Source organism: Salminus brasiliensis, chromosome 2 (genome assembly GCF_030463535.1).
Source record: "Salminus brasiliensis chromosome 2, fSalBra1.hap2, whole genome shotgun sequence".
NCBI lineage: Eukaryota > Metazoa > Chordata > Actinopteri > Characiformes > Bryconidae > Salminus > Salminus brasiliensis.
The window spans coordinates 27935948-27953263 of record NC_132879.1 but is presented as its reverse complement, the minus strand read 5'-3'; the positions used below and the strand labels follow the sequence as shown (position 1 = coordinate 27953263).

The 17316-nt window shown below is 39.0% G+C and overlaps 2 protein-coding genes across 5 annotated transcripts in view; one reads left to right on the top strand and one right to left on the bottom strand.

Moving 5' to 3' along the window:
- The window catches only part of fbln1 (fibulin 1), a 37392-nt gene extending 36071 nt beyond the window's left edge, over positions 1–1321 (bottom strand). The window contains exon 1 of one of the 3 annotated variants that reach the window (XM_072672251.1): positions 172–1321. In XM_072672251.1, the coding sequence (XP_072528352.1) occupies positions 172–226 (55 nt within the window). In that variant the 5' untranslated portion in view covers positions 227–1321. The remainder of the gene's footprint in view (positions 1–171) is intronic. The other 2 variants (XM_072672250.1, XM_072672249.1) reach the window with 2 other exon arrangements.
- A 1082-nt stretch (positions 1322–2403) lies between these two features.
- LOC140549979 (aldo-keto reductase family 1 member D1-like) lies at positions 2404–17086 on the top strand. 2 transcript variants are annotated; one of them, XM_072673770.1, is made up of 9 exons: positions 2404–2481; positions 10899–11066; positions 11507–11623; positions 13833–13910; positions 14549–14671; positions 15182–15291; positions 15424–15589; positions 15861–15943; positions 16514–17086. In XM_072673770.1, the coding sequence occupies exons 1-9, from the start codon at positions 2476–2478 to the stop codon at positions 16554–16556; spliced, it is 894 nt and encodes a 297-aa protein (XP_072529871.1). In that variant the 5' UTR covers positions 2404–2475; the 3' UTR covers positions 16557–17086. The 2 variants fall into 2 exon arrangements, with proteins under 2 accessions (XP_072529871.1, XP_072529873.1); XM_072673772.1 differs by lacking the exon at positions 2404–2481 and adding an exon at positions 10497–10607.
- Positions 17087–17316: the final 230 nt, after the last annotated feature.

Genomic DNA, 17316 nt, shown 5'->3' with positions numbered 1-17316 from the left:
GAACCTTTTACATACACGACCTCGCCTCTAAACGCAGCTAAACTGATGCCTTGAAACTCATGCATGTGGGTTCGTTCCCAGCAGCTGTCCAGGATATGTGAGGATCACCCCTTTGAAAACTTTGCGCGGATCCCTGCACCTTAGTGATCTGCTGAGTGAAGGGTCACCTACCTTGACTGTGCACGAAACCGTACAACGAGAAGAGGATGACCAGCGTAGGACCCATGGTGCTGTGTGTCTGGAAACGTGCACAAATGCCTTGATGGAGATCGTCTTCAGACAGAGAGCTGGAGTGAGTGGCGGAGCAGAAGGCGAGCGGGTGGCTGCGAGGTGCTGCTGGAGCCCCGTTTCAGAGAACCCGTCCAATTAGTGCGGTTAAGCGTGTTGGGGCAGAGCGCGTGGAGGGGGGCGGGCAGCACGAGCTACACAGACCTCACACTCACACTCGTGTCCCATCCATCCACACAGACCTCAGAGCAAACACGGGACAGTGTGTAGGCTGTGCAGGACAAATAGTCCCAAATACTGCCTCAAAGTTAGCTACAGTGACTTATGAGACTGAACGTGATTTATACATAATTCGTACTCATAAATCGTGCTGGCTAATGTTAGCCTAGCCAAAGCGCTGCTTTTAACAGGGTTACAGTGTGGACCGGTGTAGTACTTTCACTTCAGGGCTTGTGTACTTTATTTTTTTTCTTTCAGTCTAAACACTTCTTAAAAAGTGTGCGTTAGGTGAAGTCTGCAGATTTGAGCTGTTTACGGCCGCTCTTGTGTGAAAGTCCTGGCGAAAGCGGCCGCTGGGGGAACGGGCTGGTTTTATAGGATCCTTCCAGACGTCGCTGCGGTGAGCTTCTGGTCTCGTTGAACCAAATGGCAAAACAAAGCACTTTTCAGATGTGTGAGGGGGTTTTAGACTCCCACATAATCCGTTTCTGGAAGTGTGTGTGGGCAGGAGAGTCACCTCTGCCTCTAAAAACCACCCTCAGTAGAACAAACAAACGAGCTGCTGGGAGATAAGCAACAGGCATGTGGTTGCATCTGAGTTTGCTATAGGCTCTGCAGACTTTCCCCTTTCTCACTCAGCAACCTAATTTCCTGACATTAGCAAGTAAGGAGAAAAAACATTTGTGTGCCAGGCAAGGCTTTCTGCAGTTTCAATCACGCCTCTGTGCCGGGCACAGCCGGAGAGGTAAACGTGCCGCTAATCAAAGCCACATGTCCTCTCCAGGAGGAAGCCACTCTGGAAGCGTGTGGCCATTAAGTCACTTCTGCACGCAGAATGCTAAGCACCCAGGGCTGCTGGATCTATCAAGGATCTCATTTCTTGGCCTTCTGCAGTATTGCTCCATATTTTATACTACTGAGAGTGTATTGTCTGTGCTAAGAGTGTATTAGTCAAAGCTTTGGTACTTCCTGTGATTGGCTAATGTTTGATCAATGAGGAGGAGGAGGGGGAGGAGGCTTTCTGGAAATGTCCATGTGGAGCTGATGACCTGATTGCAGTAAAACCTTCATCAGTAAGCTTAATACCAAAAACAGCAGCAGTTCTGAGGAAAGTGGAAAAATGTACAGAGAAATTGTATTATAGTGAAAGTGTTTTTTTTTTTTTTGTTTTTTTTTTTTGTCCAGTCCAGGTTGGAAAAACAAAGAAAAAAATAATAAAGTGACATTCATCTTAAAGGATCCACATACTACCATTTTTCTCCTTTTTTTTTTAGTCCCTCTAAATCCCCTAATAACTTGTGTGGGTCTTCTGTAATATAAGCAGTCATGATTTATTGCTATATGACCATTTTTCAAGCCCTCTTCATGCCTTAAAGGACATATTAGTGTACGACAGATTGTTGATCAATGGGCAGAGGGGAAGAAGAGGCTTTTTGGAAATGTTCATGGGAAGCTGGTGACCCAATTGCAGTTAAACCTGCATCAACAGTTCAACGTTCTTAAAGAATCCACATGCTACAGTTTTTTATACATTTGATCCGTGTATAATATTGCATTGGTCGTATGTAACAGTCATAATTTATTCCTTATGACCATTTTTCAAACTCTCTCTATGCCTTAAGGCTGGTTCTTATGAAGACAAATTAGTGTAAGAAAGATACAGTTCTCATTTGTGGTTTCTAAGTATTCTAAAGGTAAAAAAAAAGAAAGTGTAAAGATTGAATAATAAATAAGAATAAGAAAAATATTGGTAGTTTGGAGTGGTGGTGTTCCAATCTTATTTCTGTTTCAGGGGAATGTTGCTTTAAAACGTTCTCTAAAAAATGGCTAGTAGTAGGAAACAATTAGGTTTCCCAGCTTGAGGCCCAATTCATACATGTGGCTGACTCAATCAGTAATTTCTAGCTTTCTAATGGTCTCTCTCTCTCTTCCCTCATTTCTTCTCTTTTAAGGCTTTAACAAGAAGCAGAGAGGACCAATCTGCATGCTCTTAGGCCAAGGAAATTACCGGCACAGAGGACATCTTAAATGACGGTAATCTTCCAAGGGGCGCCTACTTTCTTTTGAACTAGAAGCAGCCCCATCCTGTCGTGACTGTGTTACTCAGTAGTGGGCCACTAAAGGCAAGAATCACTCCATGGAGGGTCTTACACACTGATGCCTAAAAGAGGCCCCACCTATTGCCTCAGGTTTTTAGGGCTAGTCCTGACTAGTTCTGTCCTCTTTAAAAGACCACTTCATCTCATCACAGCTACAATAGGAACCTCAAGTACCGCCTACAATTACGCTAATACTTACACATGTCTTTTAGTAATGTCTGTCAATTACATAGATTAATATTAAGCCAAAATAATTACTGGATCATGCTAATGTAAAAGAAGAGGCAAACCTGATTTATAAAGTTTGAGGCAAACCTCTCTTACTGGTCTGTTTGCATTTAGTCGAAACCTCAAAACCTGCTGCTGGAATTAGTCAGATGTGGTCATGATATGAATGTAAACAGCTTATCTTCAGGAATCACAGATAACAAGAGGGGATCATGACTTGTGACCTCAGACTTAACCTAAAGGGAAGCTGAATTGGTAGAATCTTTAGAGACTCTTCCAATGTTCATCTCAGTCTGGGAAATATCAATGACTGCCAAAGTGAGACATTAATCGCTGGTAATAAACAGTTGAATACCCGCAGAGCCATGTTTATGGCTACTGTTTTTTTCTTCTAACTTTATAACAGTTAAACTGACCAGGGACCGCTGTTTCTCAGTGGAAGTAGTACATCTGCTGTAGCCAATCAGGGTGCTCTGAAGACTTTACCAGCTGGAATTATAGAATTACATGCTGCAGGGAAGTAGATCAAGAGCAGCATGATGGCCTCAAATGTAGATCATTGTTTTCTTTTTAAAGCCAGATTAATAGTAACTTGCCTTGTATCATCATCATCATCATCATAAATGCAAACTCACTCATTTCACTAACTCCACAGTTTCTTGCTCATAAGATTTATAAGTAGGGACTGTTGTGGAATTTACAAATAGACGAGGTTATGACCTACAGAGAGACAGGCCACTGTAATATAACACCAGGAAATGTTTGGTAAAGAAAAAGATGACAAAATGACACATTTCCTGGGCATATCCAAAACAACAGCTTGACACACAACTTTGTATTTTTCACCCAATGGTAGAGAGACTACTGCATACGATTATACACTCCACTCATAAACAAAGTCGTCCCTGTTCCATCCTCGAGGCAATTTGGATATCTCAGTACATCTAAATACTCATCTTGGTACATCTAAATAAAGTAATGAGTTGCCTAAACACGCCTTGAGGAAGATAAGAAAAGAATTTGGGTGTATTTTGGTTTGTCAGAACCTCTATATACAAAAAGGCCTTTTTACAGAAAGATGAATGCAGTCTAAACTTGTCTACATGTTTCACAAAGCTTTCTGCTGATAGCAAGCACCACAGAACCTGGATCTTCTTTCATTAGTTTGTCTTTTGGAGGACTGTCAGTTTGGCCCACAGTTTTAGGCACTGACAGGTTACAGCGAAGCAAAGAACACATTCCCCACTGCCAAAACCAAGATAGATGGTTTAGAACCAGTTAATTAAGGCCACACTGTTTATCTCCAAATAAACATCTAAGATTTGCTGTCCTTTGAGTTCAGCGCCACTACTGAGGAATCGATCAAAGCTTGAAGTATTGTGATTCCAAGCAAATGTGTGTTGGATCTGTGCGGCAAGAGCAGGGACATTGCAGCTAAAGGATTTTAGAACAGTTTAAAACGGACCTATCCCCATCTGAAGAACAGCAAATATATCTTTGTCTCATCCTTCCTCCTTTGCATCTGTTCCTGGGCAGACAGCACTGATGTGAAGTGTCCTGTTTGGAAAATTGTCATGGTTCTTAAATTCTCTCGTTCTCTAAAGCCCTTAAATGTCACTGGATGTCTGTTGGCATTGCAATTTAGCATCCTCTAGTGGATATACCTGGCTTGCCTTATGGAGCTTAACCTTTTGAACCAGGTCACTGACACGCTGTTGACTTTGGCTGTCATTAGGAATGTCTGCAACACGTCATGGTGTCTACTTTTTCTTCCACTAGTGCGATGTTGCCCAATCATACCCTTTGTGATCTACACTTCTACAAATTGAATGCCAACTCATACATAATTAAAAATACCTTGTACCTCAGATGTGTTGGATTGTAAATATCCTTGACAGGGAGAACAGACTATCAGGAACAGGGTTGTGCACCACAGCACTAGAGGGACAAATTTGGACTCGAGAGCACATACCTTGGTTTTTAAGGCTGGAAGCACTTTGGCTTCTAAATACTGTAACAGCATTCACAGCATTACGTCTATGAAATGAGCTGTAGAATTCTTACGGTAGAACCTGAATACAGTATGTTACTATAGATCTGTAAAGCATCATGGTCAAAATTCAGTGGTGAGTGAATTTTCCAGTAAACACATTTTATCCTGTAAATCACAATACAGAACAATAGCCCACTTTACTGATGCTACATTTACCATTATTTTCAACTCTGATAGTTTTTATTGTCACACAGAAAGAAGGATGTCTTTATATGGTTAGGACTTCACATGCCAGAATGAAGGCCTAATGATTAACCACCAACGTAAAAATGTACTGATCAGCCAATCACGTTTTTGATCTCAAATAAAACATCAATCTAGACCAGGGGTGTCCAGTCTTATCTTCAAAAGGCTGTTGTAGCCGCAGGTTTTCTTTCTAAACAGCCAGCCGCACAGCTGATTCCACTTCGTTATTCAATTGGTCAGTCTTCAAAGAACTGATTGCTTCTGCTTGGCTGGAATGAAAACTTGCAGCCACACCAGCCCTTTGTGGATAAGATTGGACATCTCTGCTCTAGACCTTCTGGAAGTCCTGAATACTTCCCTGACTGAAGAATAGAAGGGAACGTTTAACCAGGATTCAGCTAGTTTATAGATATGGAAATTCTAGCAGATCTGTGCCATGAGACTCACTGAAAAACTGCAACATACCAGATAAACTATGTTAAGCTAGTCGGAAAAAAACACACATTGTCTTTTGCAGGCTTTAAATGTCCATGTTTGATGTAGAACAGCCAAAAATGAACAAGTGCATTGCTGATAACTTGGTGCTGGCTTTTTACGGTTTCTGAAATTGTATAGGCAGAGATTATCAGAGATTAGCATCATTGTAAATGTAAGTTTTCTTAGGTTTCAGACTGAGATTTCACCGCCTAGCATTAATAGTTACAGGTACTGCAGAATACAAATGTTATTTGTTATGTCTCATTATGAGTATTACTTTTTTGGCAGTGTGGCAGAAATTGTAACTTTTTTGACCATGCTTTGCAGGTCAAAGAAATGGACAGAAAACATGAAAATGCACAAAAACTCTAAAAATGTTAACAATGCACAAACAGCATGAAATACATACCAGATGCATAAAAATGCACCACATGCATGAAAGTGCACAAAAACTGTAGGGAAAAAGTGTAGAGAACGGACCAGACACGTAAAAATGCTGTAAAAAAAACTCCCTCACTAACCCTGCCCACAGTCAACTTCTTCATATGGTGCAGGGTGGACTAAATACTAAGTTCTGAAAAGGACAGGCCTTTGCTTTATCTCCACCTTTCTATGCAGCATTGCTATGCAGTCTGACTCAATGGGCTTGCTGAAGTAATGCTTCCTTGATAGCAGAAGACCTGGCAAATAAGCAGTATTTCCACAATATATCTAGGTGCTGCCTTCTCTTTCCACGCAGGCAGTTAGCCCAAGCAGTAGGTCTGCTGAATCAGTTGGATAACTCCTGTTTAGATAAGCAGGCACTGTTGTATTCATATGGATAATTAATCAATTAAATAAAGCATTTATACCATTTTTCCCCATTACTTCTGAACTGGCCTGTTGTTTGGCATATTTGGCGTTTTGATGTCATTTAAGGATACAACCAGTCACAAAGGATTTAGCTGCTGAATGTATTACAAGCTATCATCAGATTTTCGCAGTGTAAAAATGTGCTGGGAGTAAACTTTACACACACATCTAGAATTTCAGTTCATTTTAGAGAGATATTAGAGAAGTAATAATGTGTTCCTGTTACCAGAAACCATAATTATTGCAGGGTTTTAGAATGAAACTCATTACATACAGTGTAGATACAGCCATTCACAAACATCTGTGGTGTGACATCTGAACAAGGAGTAACTTGCATATTCACCCTGACCTCTTTAGACCACTTGCAGCATGAATCATCACATACTCCAGCTACTACTGTTTTGTTTTGGTGAAAAACTTTGTTGGACCAAGCTTCTAAACCACTGTGCCCTTCTGAAATAGTGCAAGGAACATTTTGACATTTTTGTTAGAAGTTGGTCAAGAAATGGAATGTATTGACAGCCTCAAAGTATGCTAGAGCTGGATTTTAGCATGTCGATATTTAGCAGAAAACCTCAGTTCCACTCCAGCCCACCCAACCCCACCCCCTGCTCCAGTCTTCTAACAGCTACAACATTGTCTACATGCAATAGAAAAACAAAATTGTGGTCTTCTACAAAAAATCTGAATAAGCCCTGATGAAAGATATGAAAATGATTACACCATTCCCAAAAAGGTTTCAGTTTCCAGACCTTTTACCAAGAATCATTTGTCATTATTATGCTGACACGTCCTTGATGATACAGATAGTAAATGAAGCGTGCGCTGCCAAATAGCCAAAGCATTAAAAGTGAAGATAGAAGACTAGGTCTGTCTTAGAACTAGCTGTAATGTAGCCCAAGCTGATTTGTCTCGTGCAAAACGTAGCACAGACATGTGACGTTGGTTTAGTAATTCTTGTCTGCAACAGCTTGTTCGAATCAGCATGACGCCATTCAGTTCATGTGTTCATTTGTATTTTAAATCCAAACACCAGAATGTTCTGTATTGTTCCTTATCCGCAGCAAACCAAAGCTATCGGAACCTAGACAAAAACACCAGGATACTCCTCCAATAACCCTAAGAGCCTGCACAACTGGGAGGAAGCCTAGACTAAACAACTTAACAAAGCATACGTCAGCACACACTCCTCTCTGCCAGCATATGTGACCAGCTGCTCACAATTTCACGCAATTTACAGTGTGATTTCTCAGTGTTTTGATAAGTTTCTGACGTATGGTTCTAACAGATCCTCACACTTCAGGGTTCACTGTGCCCTGGGTTCGATGGCTGACAGCTCCATTTGGGACAGATCTGTATGCTGTCAGTGCCTGCTATAAATTCCATCTGGTCCTTCTACACACACACACACACACACACACACACACACACACACACACACACACACACACACACGCACACACACATACTCACCTGTGGCAGGACTCCTGGGGAGATGTATGTGCTTCAAATGGGGGGTTGTAGCTGAGGCCCAGCAGGGGACCACAGTGTGGGGCTGATGGAAGTGCACACCCAGGTCTGAGAATGAGAGTGAGAAGCCTTGTGATGTTGTTTAGCTGAGGGATACCATCAGGGGTGTTTCCTGACACCACATAGCCTGAGGAAAAGACATGGAAAAAGGCATATCTATGCAAGAGGTATCCCAACAATGTAAAATAAGTCCATGAATACGGTTAGAGCAATACAAATCTGTTATGATAAGGAGGTGTTGGCTCCCAAGACTGCTCCTTCTCACTAATGTTTATGTTAAAAGGCAAGAGCTTGTAGAGTGTTTGCATTTTCCCTGAGGGGATCCTGATCTAGAACTAAATCTGCAAAAGAAAAGTCTTAAAATAAACGTTCCACAAAGTATACAACGTGCATGGTATGTTATAGCCAATAATAAGTAAATAATGCAGAAAAAATAGTCAACGATCTGAGCCCCTTTGATAAGGTCAGAACATCTCCAAAACATCAGGCAGGTCTTGTGGGGTCTTAATAGCATGCAGTGGTTAGTACCTACCAAAAGTGGGACAACTACTAAGCTGCTGACAGGGTGATGGGGACCTAAAATGCATGGATGCAACCCACCTCCCAACTTACATGATTTAAAAAGGATCTGCTGCTAACATCTTGGTGACAAATACACCTTCAGAGGTCTTGTGGAGTCCATGTCTTGACTGGTTAGATCTGTTGGGGCCAATGGACCAATTTAAAATCAGGCATTAATGATACGGCAGATCAGTGCATATTGTCACTGTCACACAAATACCTCATATCTCCAAAATGGTAACTTCACAGGAACAGGAAAAAAACCTGGACGTCAATGTAAAAAGATTCAATTCCAGGTCATTTTAGAATATCTGGCAAAATGTAAAGAACGACTGCCAGATGCCAAATCATACATATATGTATTCTTCTACAGCATATATTTCCATGTAAAATGGAGGTTATAGATGTTACTAGCAGATGCTTTAGGACATTAGGCATTATTCAGGCAATTAAGAAACCTCATATGACCACTTTTTTTTGTCTAAAGCAAGTTGGTTGTGCATCATATGGAGGGAGCAGCAATCCTTCTGTCTGACTTTGCAAGTTACATTTGCGGGACTTTTACAAGCAGGTCATCGTGGCTGTCTATACATTCTGAATGTTAGAACCTTGAAAATGTGCTCAACTCAGGGAACACCCTCATACACAAAAATAACATTTGTGATGTGAAGTGATGTAGCCTGGATGTAGCCACTATATCCAAAGATAGTCTCCTGGATAATTATTGCCACTCGACACTTGCAAGCTCTGCTGAAAGTCTGATTGTCACTAAGCTGGTGTTGGATAGTCATCTTACATTTCTCCATATTATACTACACCACCCCACTGCTCACCAATGGAAGATGGTTGTTCTGCTTTGAATGTGGACACTGTGTGGACACTTCAAGAATGGGTGCCATCAGTGTCCAGCACTCCTAAAGCCCCTACATTTGTAATGGGACAGCCAGATCACTGTCTGTTCAAATGTGAGCTAGGACTCATTCTTGATGTCTGTCACGTTCATCATGTCCGTGCCCCCAGAATGACCTCATATGTTTTTGTGTCGGTCTTCGTTGACTTGATGTGCCCTTTGCTGTAATCAGAACTGACCCAGCTTCTGGCTAAGGTTGAGACCTTTGCTGAATAGGCACTGTCCAGCAAAATTGCTAATGCCAAAAACGTGAATGAGAATCCTGTTGCTGAAAAGGCTGCTCATGCAGTTCAGGAGGAAATTTAATCAAATTGCAGAGCTGTCAACCCACTGGATAGTTCTTTGGCCACAGATCTTGGGCTGTTTTTTGACAGACAAATACCATTAGAGGACTAGAATCTCATTTTGCAACAGAATATGAAACGCCTCACTAATCATCCCTTAGGCCAGTGTCTCTTCTGGCTGCTCTGCTGCTATGCCTGGAGTCTTGCCTAGCAATGTTGTGTATCTTTGCTGTGGCCGCAACAAGTCCAGAGCCTGTGATAAGTACTTGGTGTCCATGGTTTTTCTGTGTAACATTCAGAAGTTCACCGGTTTCTGGTGTTGTCACCTCATACAGAGTCGATTAGATGTTTGGGTGAAGTGTCTGTAGTGGACAAGCTGCCATTTCTGAGCCAGCTTTACTCACCGTTGAGCTTGGTGAGGGGTGTCCTGATTTCGCTGCAGGACCATCTGCTGTGTGTGACAGTCAAAGCAATGTAGTGTGATCACATTATTTTATGGGGTGGGTGTGTGATCCTTTTTTTTTTTCCTTAAAGACAAAAAGGGGTGCCACCATTAGGGGTGTGTTTTGCCTAAACTCTGGGACTCTTACATGTGTGTACATATGATCCACTTTTCCAACCATACTCTGTGGCTCAATACGTTTACCTAATACTAGTGATATTAATTTTAAATAGTCTTGCACTTAAAACATTCAGCTAATAATCTCTTGAATCATCTTTTTGCTGTTTTCAAGTCACAGGACCCACCCAATGATCTCATGGAGATTCTGTGGTTAAAACTGGTGGAGCCTGAGGTCAAAGGTATTTAATAGATTACACATAAGTATGATAAAGAAAAAAGCCTTGAATTGTGTGTACAAGGTTCACACTAGAGTAAAAGAATGAGCTTTACGCTGACAGCTGAGAATCACTCCATCCCGTTAAATGATGGCAACAGGATACCCATCATTGGACTCGGAACCTATGGGGATCCACGCACTGTAAGATTCTGAATCAATGCTATTGCTAATGCTGCAATAATTTCTAAAATGACTGTGTAATGGAAATGAGATTGGATACAATAGGCCGCATGCTTGTCAGGTCAACAGGTTTGACATGCCAGGGGACAGATAATTGTATTAATTTTTCCAAGCGAAGAATGATGTAATTGTGTTCAGTAACATGTCAGTATTGTAAGATACTGTAAGATCTTACAATATAAGATATTGTAAGATGTAAGTATTATTACAACAGACTACAGCAATTACAATGAGTAGTTCTGTCTCTTTCAGACACCCAAAGGTACTGCCAAGGAGTCTGTGAAGCTGGCAATAGATGTTGGCTACAGGCACTTTGATGGAGCTTTGGTTTATTTTAATGAGCATGAGGTTGGACAGGCCATTCGGGAGAAGATTGCAGAGGGAACTGTTAGACGAGAGGACATCTTTTACTGTGGAAAGGTACTGTGGTTAAAAACTAAAGGCCTTTCTTCACATGGAAAATAATAATGTTGGACAATTATATCTTATTGCTGTCTTATTGCAAAAACATCTAGAACTGTAAACGCAGGTTTATATAACACAAAATGGTTCATTCATCATTTGACTCAAGATAGTCAAGAAGTACAGCCGATCATTTTACATGATTTTAAAAATGCTTTGTTCCAACCGTAGTTATATAAATCTATGGGTTTAACTAGTACATTCGGCATATTTAGTATATTGTAGTATTTAGTATATTGAAATACAATTCTACATTTAAAACTCAATATTGAAGTCGTATATTGACTGAAAAATGATGAATGGGTCATCTTTTATTTCTTTTATAAGTCATTTTCAAACACTGAATGAATGTCTTTAGGTTATTATCTCATTATTTCTTTTTTATGTTTGGATTTTAGCTGTGGAACACCTTCCACCCACCTGAGCTGGTTAGACCTGCTCTAGAGAGAACTTTGAAGACTTTACAACTGGATTATATTGACCTGTACATTATTGAGCTTCCCATTGCCTTTAAGGTAAACTCACTTTAGCACCACTACATGACTTGCTATTAATTTCTTCTCACAGAACCTTAAAAGCACTATGCTGGTTAAGAGGTTTTTGCATTTAAAAGGCCTGTAGTCATGTAAAAAATAGGACACCCCATGAAAACCTTTACTTTTTTGAATATAAAAGCAGTTGTTGTAATTTATTTAAATTGACAACAACTGCCGACATGGCCAGGTTAGGCAATCCTAGTAAGTTCAATCCAATAGCGGACCACAAAATGCCTAAATAAGTCTCAGTCAATCCTAAAACCTCATCACAGGATTTCATGGGAGATGTACAAGGTGGAAACCCTTGCTGTCAAAAAAAAAACAATTAGAGCAAGACCTAAACCAAGACCAGAACATCTGGAACAATGTGATTTGGACAAATTCAAAGAATTCAAAGTTGGATTAGTTGACCAGTTGTAAACCAGACACAGCATTTGAGCACATGAGCCCATATCAACTGTGAAGCATGGAGGTGCAAATGTCATATTTTGGGGCTGCAGTGGGGCCTGGACAGCTCTCCAACATAGAATCCACCAGGAATTCCTTATTATATATATAATATATAAAATGTGGGACCATCTGTCTAAGAACTAAAGCTGAAATGTTGAACAGCTGAAATAATTCTGCATGGAGGAGTAGGAAAAAAAATTTCTCCCAGTTGATGTCAGAGACTAGTACATCATTATAAAAAACCTTTTTTCTCACAAGAAAATTGCTTTTCCATTAATTATATTTTACAAATTCAGTTTTATTTTTCACATTTAGTTATATTACCTCCATCTCAGTCTTACTAGTGTTTAAATAAAGATGAACTGTCCATATTTTAAATATATTGAACAAGACAAGACAAATCTGGTGTTCCATTAACACAAATTTTCACATTTTTACACGACTGTATATCAAAATGCCTATAAAAGCTAAACAGTCTGCTATATAAATATGTGCAATTTAAAGCAACAGTATGTATCATTTTACCTTAAAATATCAGCTTCAGAATCATTGTAATTCTCCAGTGACTTGTAATAGAGAGAACAGCGCTGCTGTCATTGCTGCTCGATAATTCTTTAACTTGAATGTTATGTATCTATCAGCTTGTCCAGAAAAAATAGCCTACTTATTCACAATGAAATGACAAGATGAACTGTTATGTTATGAAAAGAAATCACAATATCAAATATTAATTAGATCTAATATTAATATGTGTATATATTTTTTGTGGTCATTTAAAATTTGTAAAATTACATTATTTTAAAAAGAGGAGTACATTAAATTGACAGCATTTGCTTTTATCCAGAGTAACATTCAGTCTGACCTAGTTACAGAGTTCAGCCAGTTCAGTGTTAGGAGCCTTACTCAGGCACACTTATTGGTACTGCATAATGTGCTTGCTTCAACTAAGTAGTCTTTGGGCAGTAGTGTTGCCCACTATGTCATTCAAGCCTTAAAACCTCAAAACAAGAGGGGTTCTCATTTCCACTGAACACACTTGTCTAAAATAGTATGAAGTAAATAATTTGCACTGTCAGGAGGTCTAATGAATATCACACACACATGAAGTTTCTTCATGTTATCAACATTTGGACTTGTTAAAACATGGTGCATGTTAAATGGAAAAGACAAAGTTAACATCGCTGTTCTTGCCTTTAGATTACATCTGCAGTGCATGATATTGCCATTATTGTCCTTAAATTACAGCAGACTGGCCTTTGATTCCCTGTCTGGGGAAAATAACAACTTTACCTCTGTGACGTGACCAGGCTGTAAGTCATGCTGTATAAGAATGGATGCCAAATGCTGTAAATTTAATGCAGGCTGAATTCCCCCCCTTTTTAATATATATTTTATTGCTAGACAAATATTGGATGAACATACAAATCTTTTGTGAGGATGACTATAAAAGCAGCTGTTAAGATGATTTCAAAGTCTTAATGCATCTTGTTGTCTTATTATTCTTACAATATGCTACATACCGTCTGTAGCAGAGTTATAGAAGTAGAAGATAATCAAATCAAATGTTGTTATTAACATTTGACAAAAAGTTGAATTCTAATGGATAAACACAGGTTAAATATTTGTAAAATTCACTTTGGTACGTAAAACTGCTCATATACTTGGATTTATAAATACACAAGAAAAAAAGAAAGAATAACATTAACATTTCTGATGAAGAATGGCGTTCCTGTTTTAGCCAGGTGATGAATTCTACCCTAAAGATAAAAATGGGAAATACATCTACCATGAGACAGATCTGTGTGCCACGTGGGAGGTACGTGCCGCTTTGCAAATCTATACAAATCACTCCAGCCCTCACCACTTTACTTTTAAAAGAGTAACAAATGGATCAACTGGAAAAATGTATGTGATGCTTCTTCCAAATTATTTTTTCAATTTTGATTTTCTCCACTAGAGGACACTGTCCCTACAGGATCATTATTGGTTGGTAGCACCTGTTCCTCGCTTCTGTTGTTAATCTCTCTTCCTTAGTGCTTGTAAATGTTTGTTTTGCTCATTACAGCACTTCTGTATGTTCTTCTCTACACTCTCTACACAAAACATGAAGGTTCTTTAAGCATAGAAGAACTACTTATGGTTCTTATGGTTTAAAGAACCGTTTCTACAATAGAGGTATGTGTGTGTGAAGAACCTATAAATAGGGAAAAAAAAATTTACATCAGGTGAACATTCTTCACACTCATGCATCTCTATTACAAAAATGGTTATTTTATGTATTTTATGTGGTCTTCAATGGTATCACTTAGATAATCATTTGTTTTTATGACTCCAGATGTACTGTTCTGATATTCCATATGTCTGATTATTGATTATTATTATGTTACTTGATCTTACTTCCTACTTGATCCATCTGATTTCATTGAGTTGTCTTTGTTACATTGTGTTGGGAAGGCATTGGAGGCTTGCAAAGATGCAGGGCTGACAAAGTCACTTGGGGTTTCAAACTTCAATCGAAGACAACTTGAGCTGATCCTAAACAAACCTGGACTTAAACACAGACCCGTTTCCAACCAAGTCAGTTAATTTGCTAAACATCTCATGCAATGCTTATATGTATATCCTACATACTGTATGCCGCTGCTGTCCTATGAAAAACATCTACATTTTTGTTCGCTTTAAGTTTTACCCGTGGTTACAGCTGCTCTGTACACTGTGTACATAATTCTGGGTGAATGGTCCAACAGAAATGCTCTAAATGAATTGGAATAAACTCTTATTTTACATTCACTTCCATTTAGAGTTAAGGACATTTCTGCCTTCACCGCCACCTTTTTGGAGATACATGTTTTTCATTAGACAGTGATGATATGTCACTTTCTAAATGTTTCATGTAATGATTTATATAGAATCAGTCAATTCAAAACAATGCATGTGACGTTATGAATACTAATTGTTTTCTACAATTTTCTGGCAGCTTGTTTAGAAATTCCTGTAGACCCATAGTCCTATATTTTACAACAGTTAAGCAATGTCAGCTTTAAAAGCTTCATACATTTGGTTAAAAATCTATTTCTCATACTCCAGGTTGAGTGCCATCCCTACTTTACTCAGCCCAAGCTTTTGGAGTTCTGTCGGCAGAATGACATTGTGATTGTGGGCTACAGTCCTCTTGGAACCTCTCGAGATGCTTCCTGGTACTAACTAGCAGTGAAGCTGGCAGTGAACTAAAGCCATGATATGATTTGATATTTAATCTGTGTTTTGTTATAAGTATTATAAGTTATAAGTATCATTATAATCATGTGTAATCATGTGACTTTTCTCAGGGTTAACTTGAAATGCCCCCCACTGTTGGAAGATGAGGTTCTAGTCTCCATTGGGAAGAAATACACTAAGAATCCAGCTCAGGTAGCCCTGAGGTTTAACGCTCAGAGAGGAGTGGTTGTCATCCCTAAGAGCTTCAGTCCTCAGCGCATCCAAGACAATTTTCAGGTCAGTTTATCGCCGGATGTTAATGCTTTCCAGAATGTTCCTACAAAGGCAGATTGATCAAAAATATTTTTGATCTGATTCATAATCAACCAAACGCCAAACCCTGTTGAGGTTGCAGTGCTAAATTGTTGCTGTGGCTTTGTTGGATGGACCAGGTTCTGTTCCAGTGTATTTCAGATAAATGACTTTTTTGTCTTAACATAAATGTTTCCAAATTTCTTACAAAATCTTCTTATCTAGTCATTTGATCTATAATTATTTATTTTGTCAGATATTTGATTTTTCTCTCACTGATGATGAAATGAAGGCCATTGAGGGACTGAACAGAAATATACGCTTTGTGGAGCTCCTCATGTGAGTACTAGCTCTTTCAGATCAGCGTTCTCACACTGTTACAGCCTGATAATCAAATGCAGACAACTCATTTACAGACAATGCAACTGCTTCAAATGAAGATACTTTAATGTTTATGTCTCTCATTGAGAGTATGATTTTTATTAGCATACATAATAGTCATGATACAGTAGAAATTCAAACTCCAGTCCCAGTTCTAAAGTGGACTAAATGGATCTTTGAGGGTGCTTAACAGTGATAACAGTGTAAAACACTATATATTGTTATCTAAATACTTAAAAATACACACAGTGTGTGTTTCGAGCATTATGGCAGCAATCGTGTCCAATTTAGCAAATTTGGTGTGTAAGAAAACAAAAAATAATGAATATGTTTAATACAATACAAATGTTTGTTAGGGTATCTATTTGTGGTGAGTAAGATCAAAGTGCTTTATCCCCACTTTAGTACATTGTAATATTTTGTATGCCATCAGTACTTGAAATTGTGTAACTCCTAAATAAAGAGCGTATAGCTGTACAGAAATTCAGACCCTGTATTTGACTGCGAATGGTTTTCTCTTTCTTAAAGGTGGAGCGACCATCCTGAGTATCCATTTCATGATGATTACTAAACGCTTTCAACATAATTCCTCTCCTCATACATGTTTGTATTTCAGTTTGTATCAGTGTTGGCCACTAGGAGGCACTGTCTTAACATTCATTACATTTTGTCCTGCGGCTGCTGTGAGTTGTATTGTGAAACTCATCTAAAGTCAGTTCAGTAAATCAGTTCTACTAAAGTTTAAGATCACTAGTTCAACAGAACACACATACAACATTAATTAAGACATTAACGGTCTTTATTATTTGTATGTAATTACAGTGTGTTGTGCAAATGTATATCTTGTCCAATTTATTGGTTTTCCCTTGCAGTTGTCCCCTACCCTGTATCAGTTCTGTTATGTTACAATACAGTGACCTTATACTGTATATGGCCTTGTCTGTTTACTTTACTTTTGTCATTGAAGTTGGACTGTCACTGAAACGTGGACTGAGTCAGGAAAAACATGTATACATAGAGGTTTTAACTGGAGCGAGATTAACTGTTCAGTGTATGGTCTTTGCCTTGTCTTGCATTCAGGCAGGCCATTTGATTGGATGTTGAACAGGGGGAGGAAAACCTATTTTTTTTTAAGCAGCAACTTAAAAAGATATACAGTTCACTTGGCTACATATGTTGTGGTTCAGGCACATGTTACTCTTTCAGGCTGACAGAAATTGTGCAATAAAGGAGACCTGACCGTAATGAACAGAGTAATGTGGGGAAAGCCAAAAATTTGTGTTGTTAAGAAATATATATATATATATATATATATATATATATATATATAT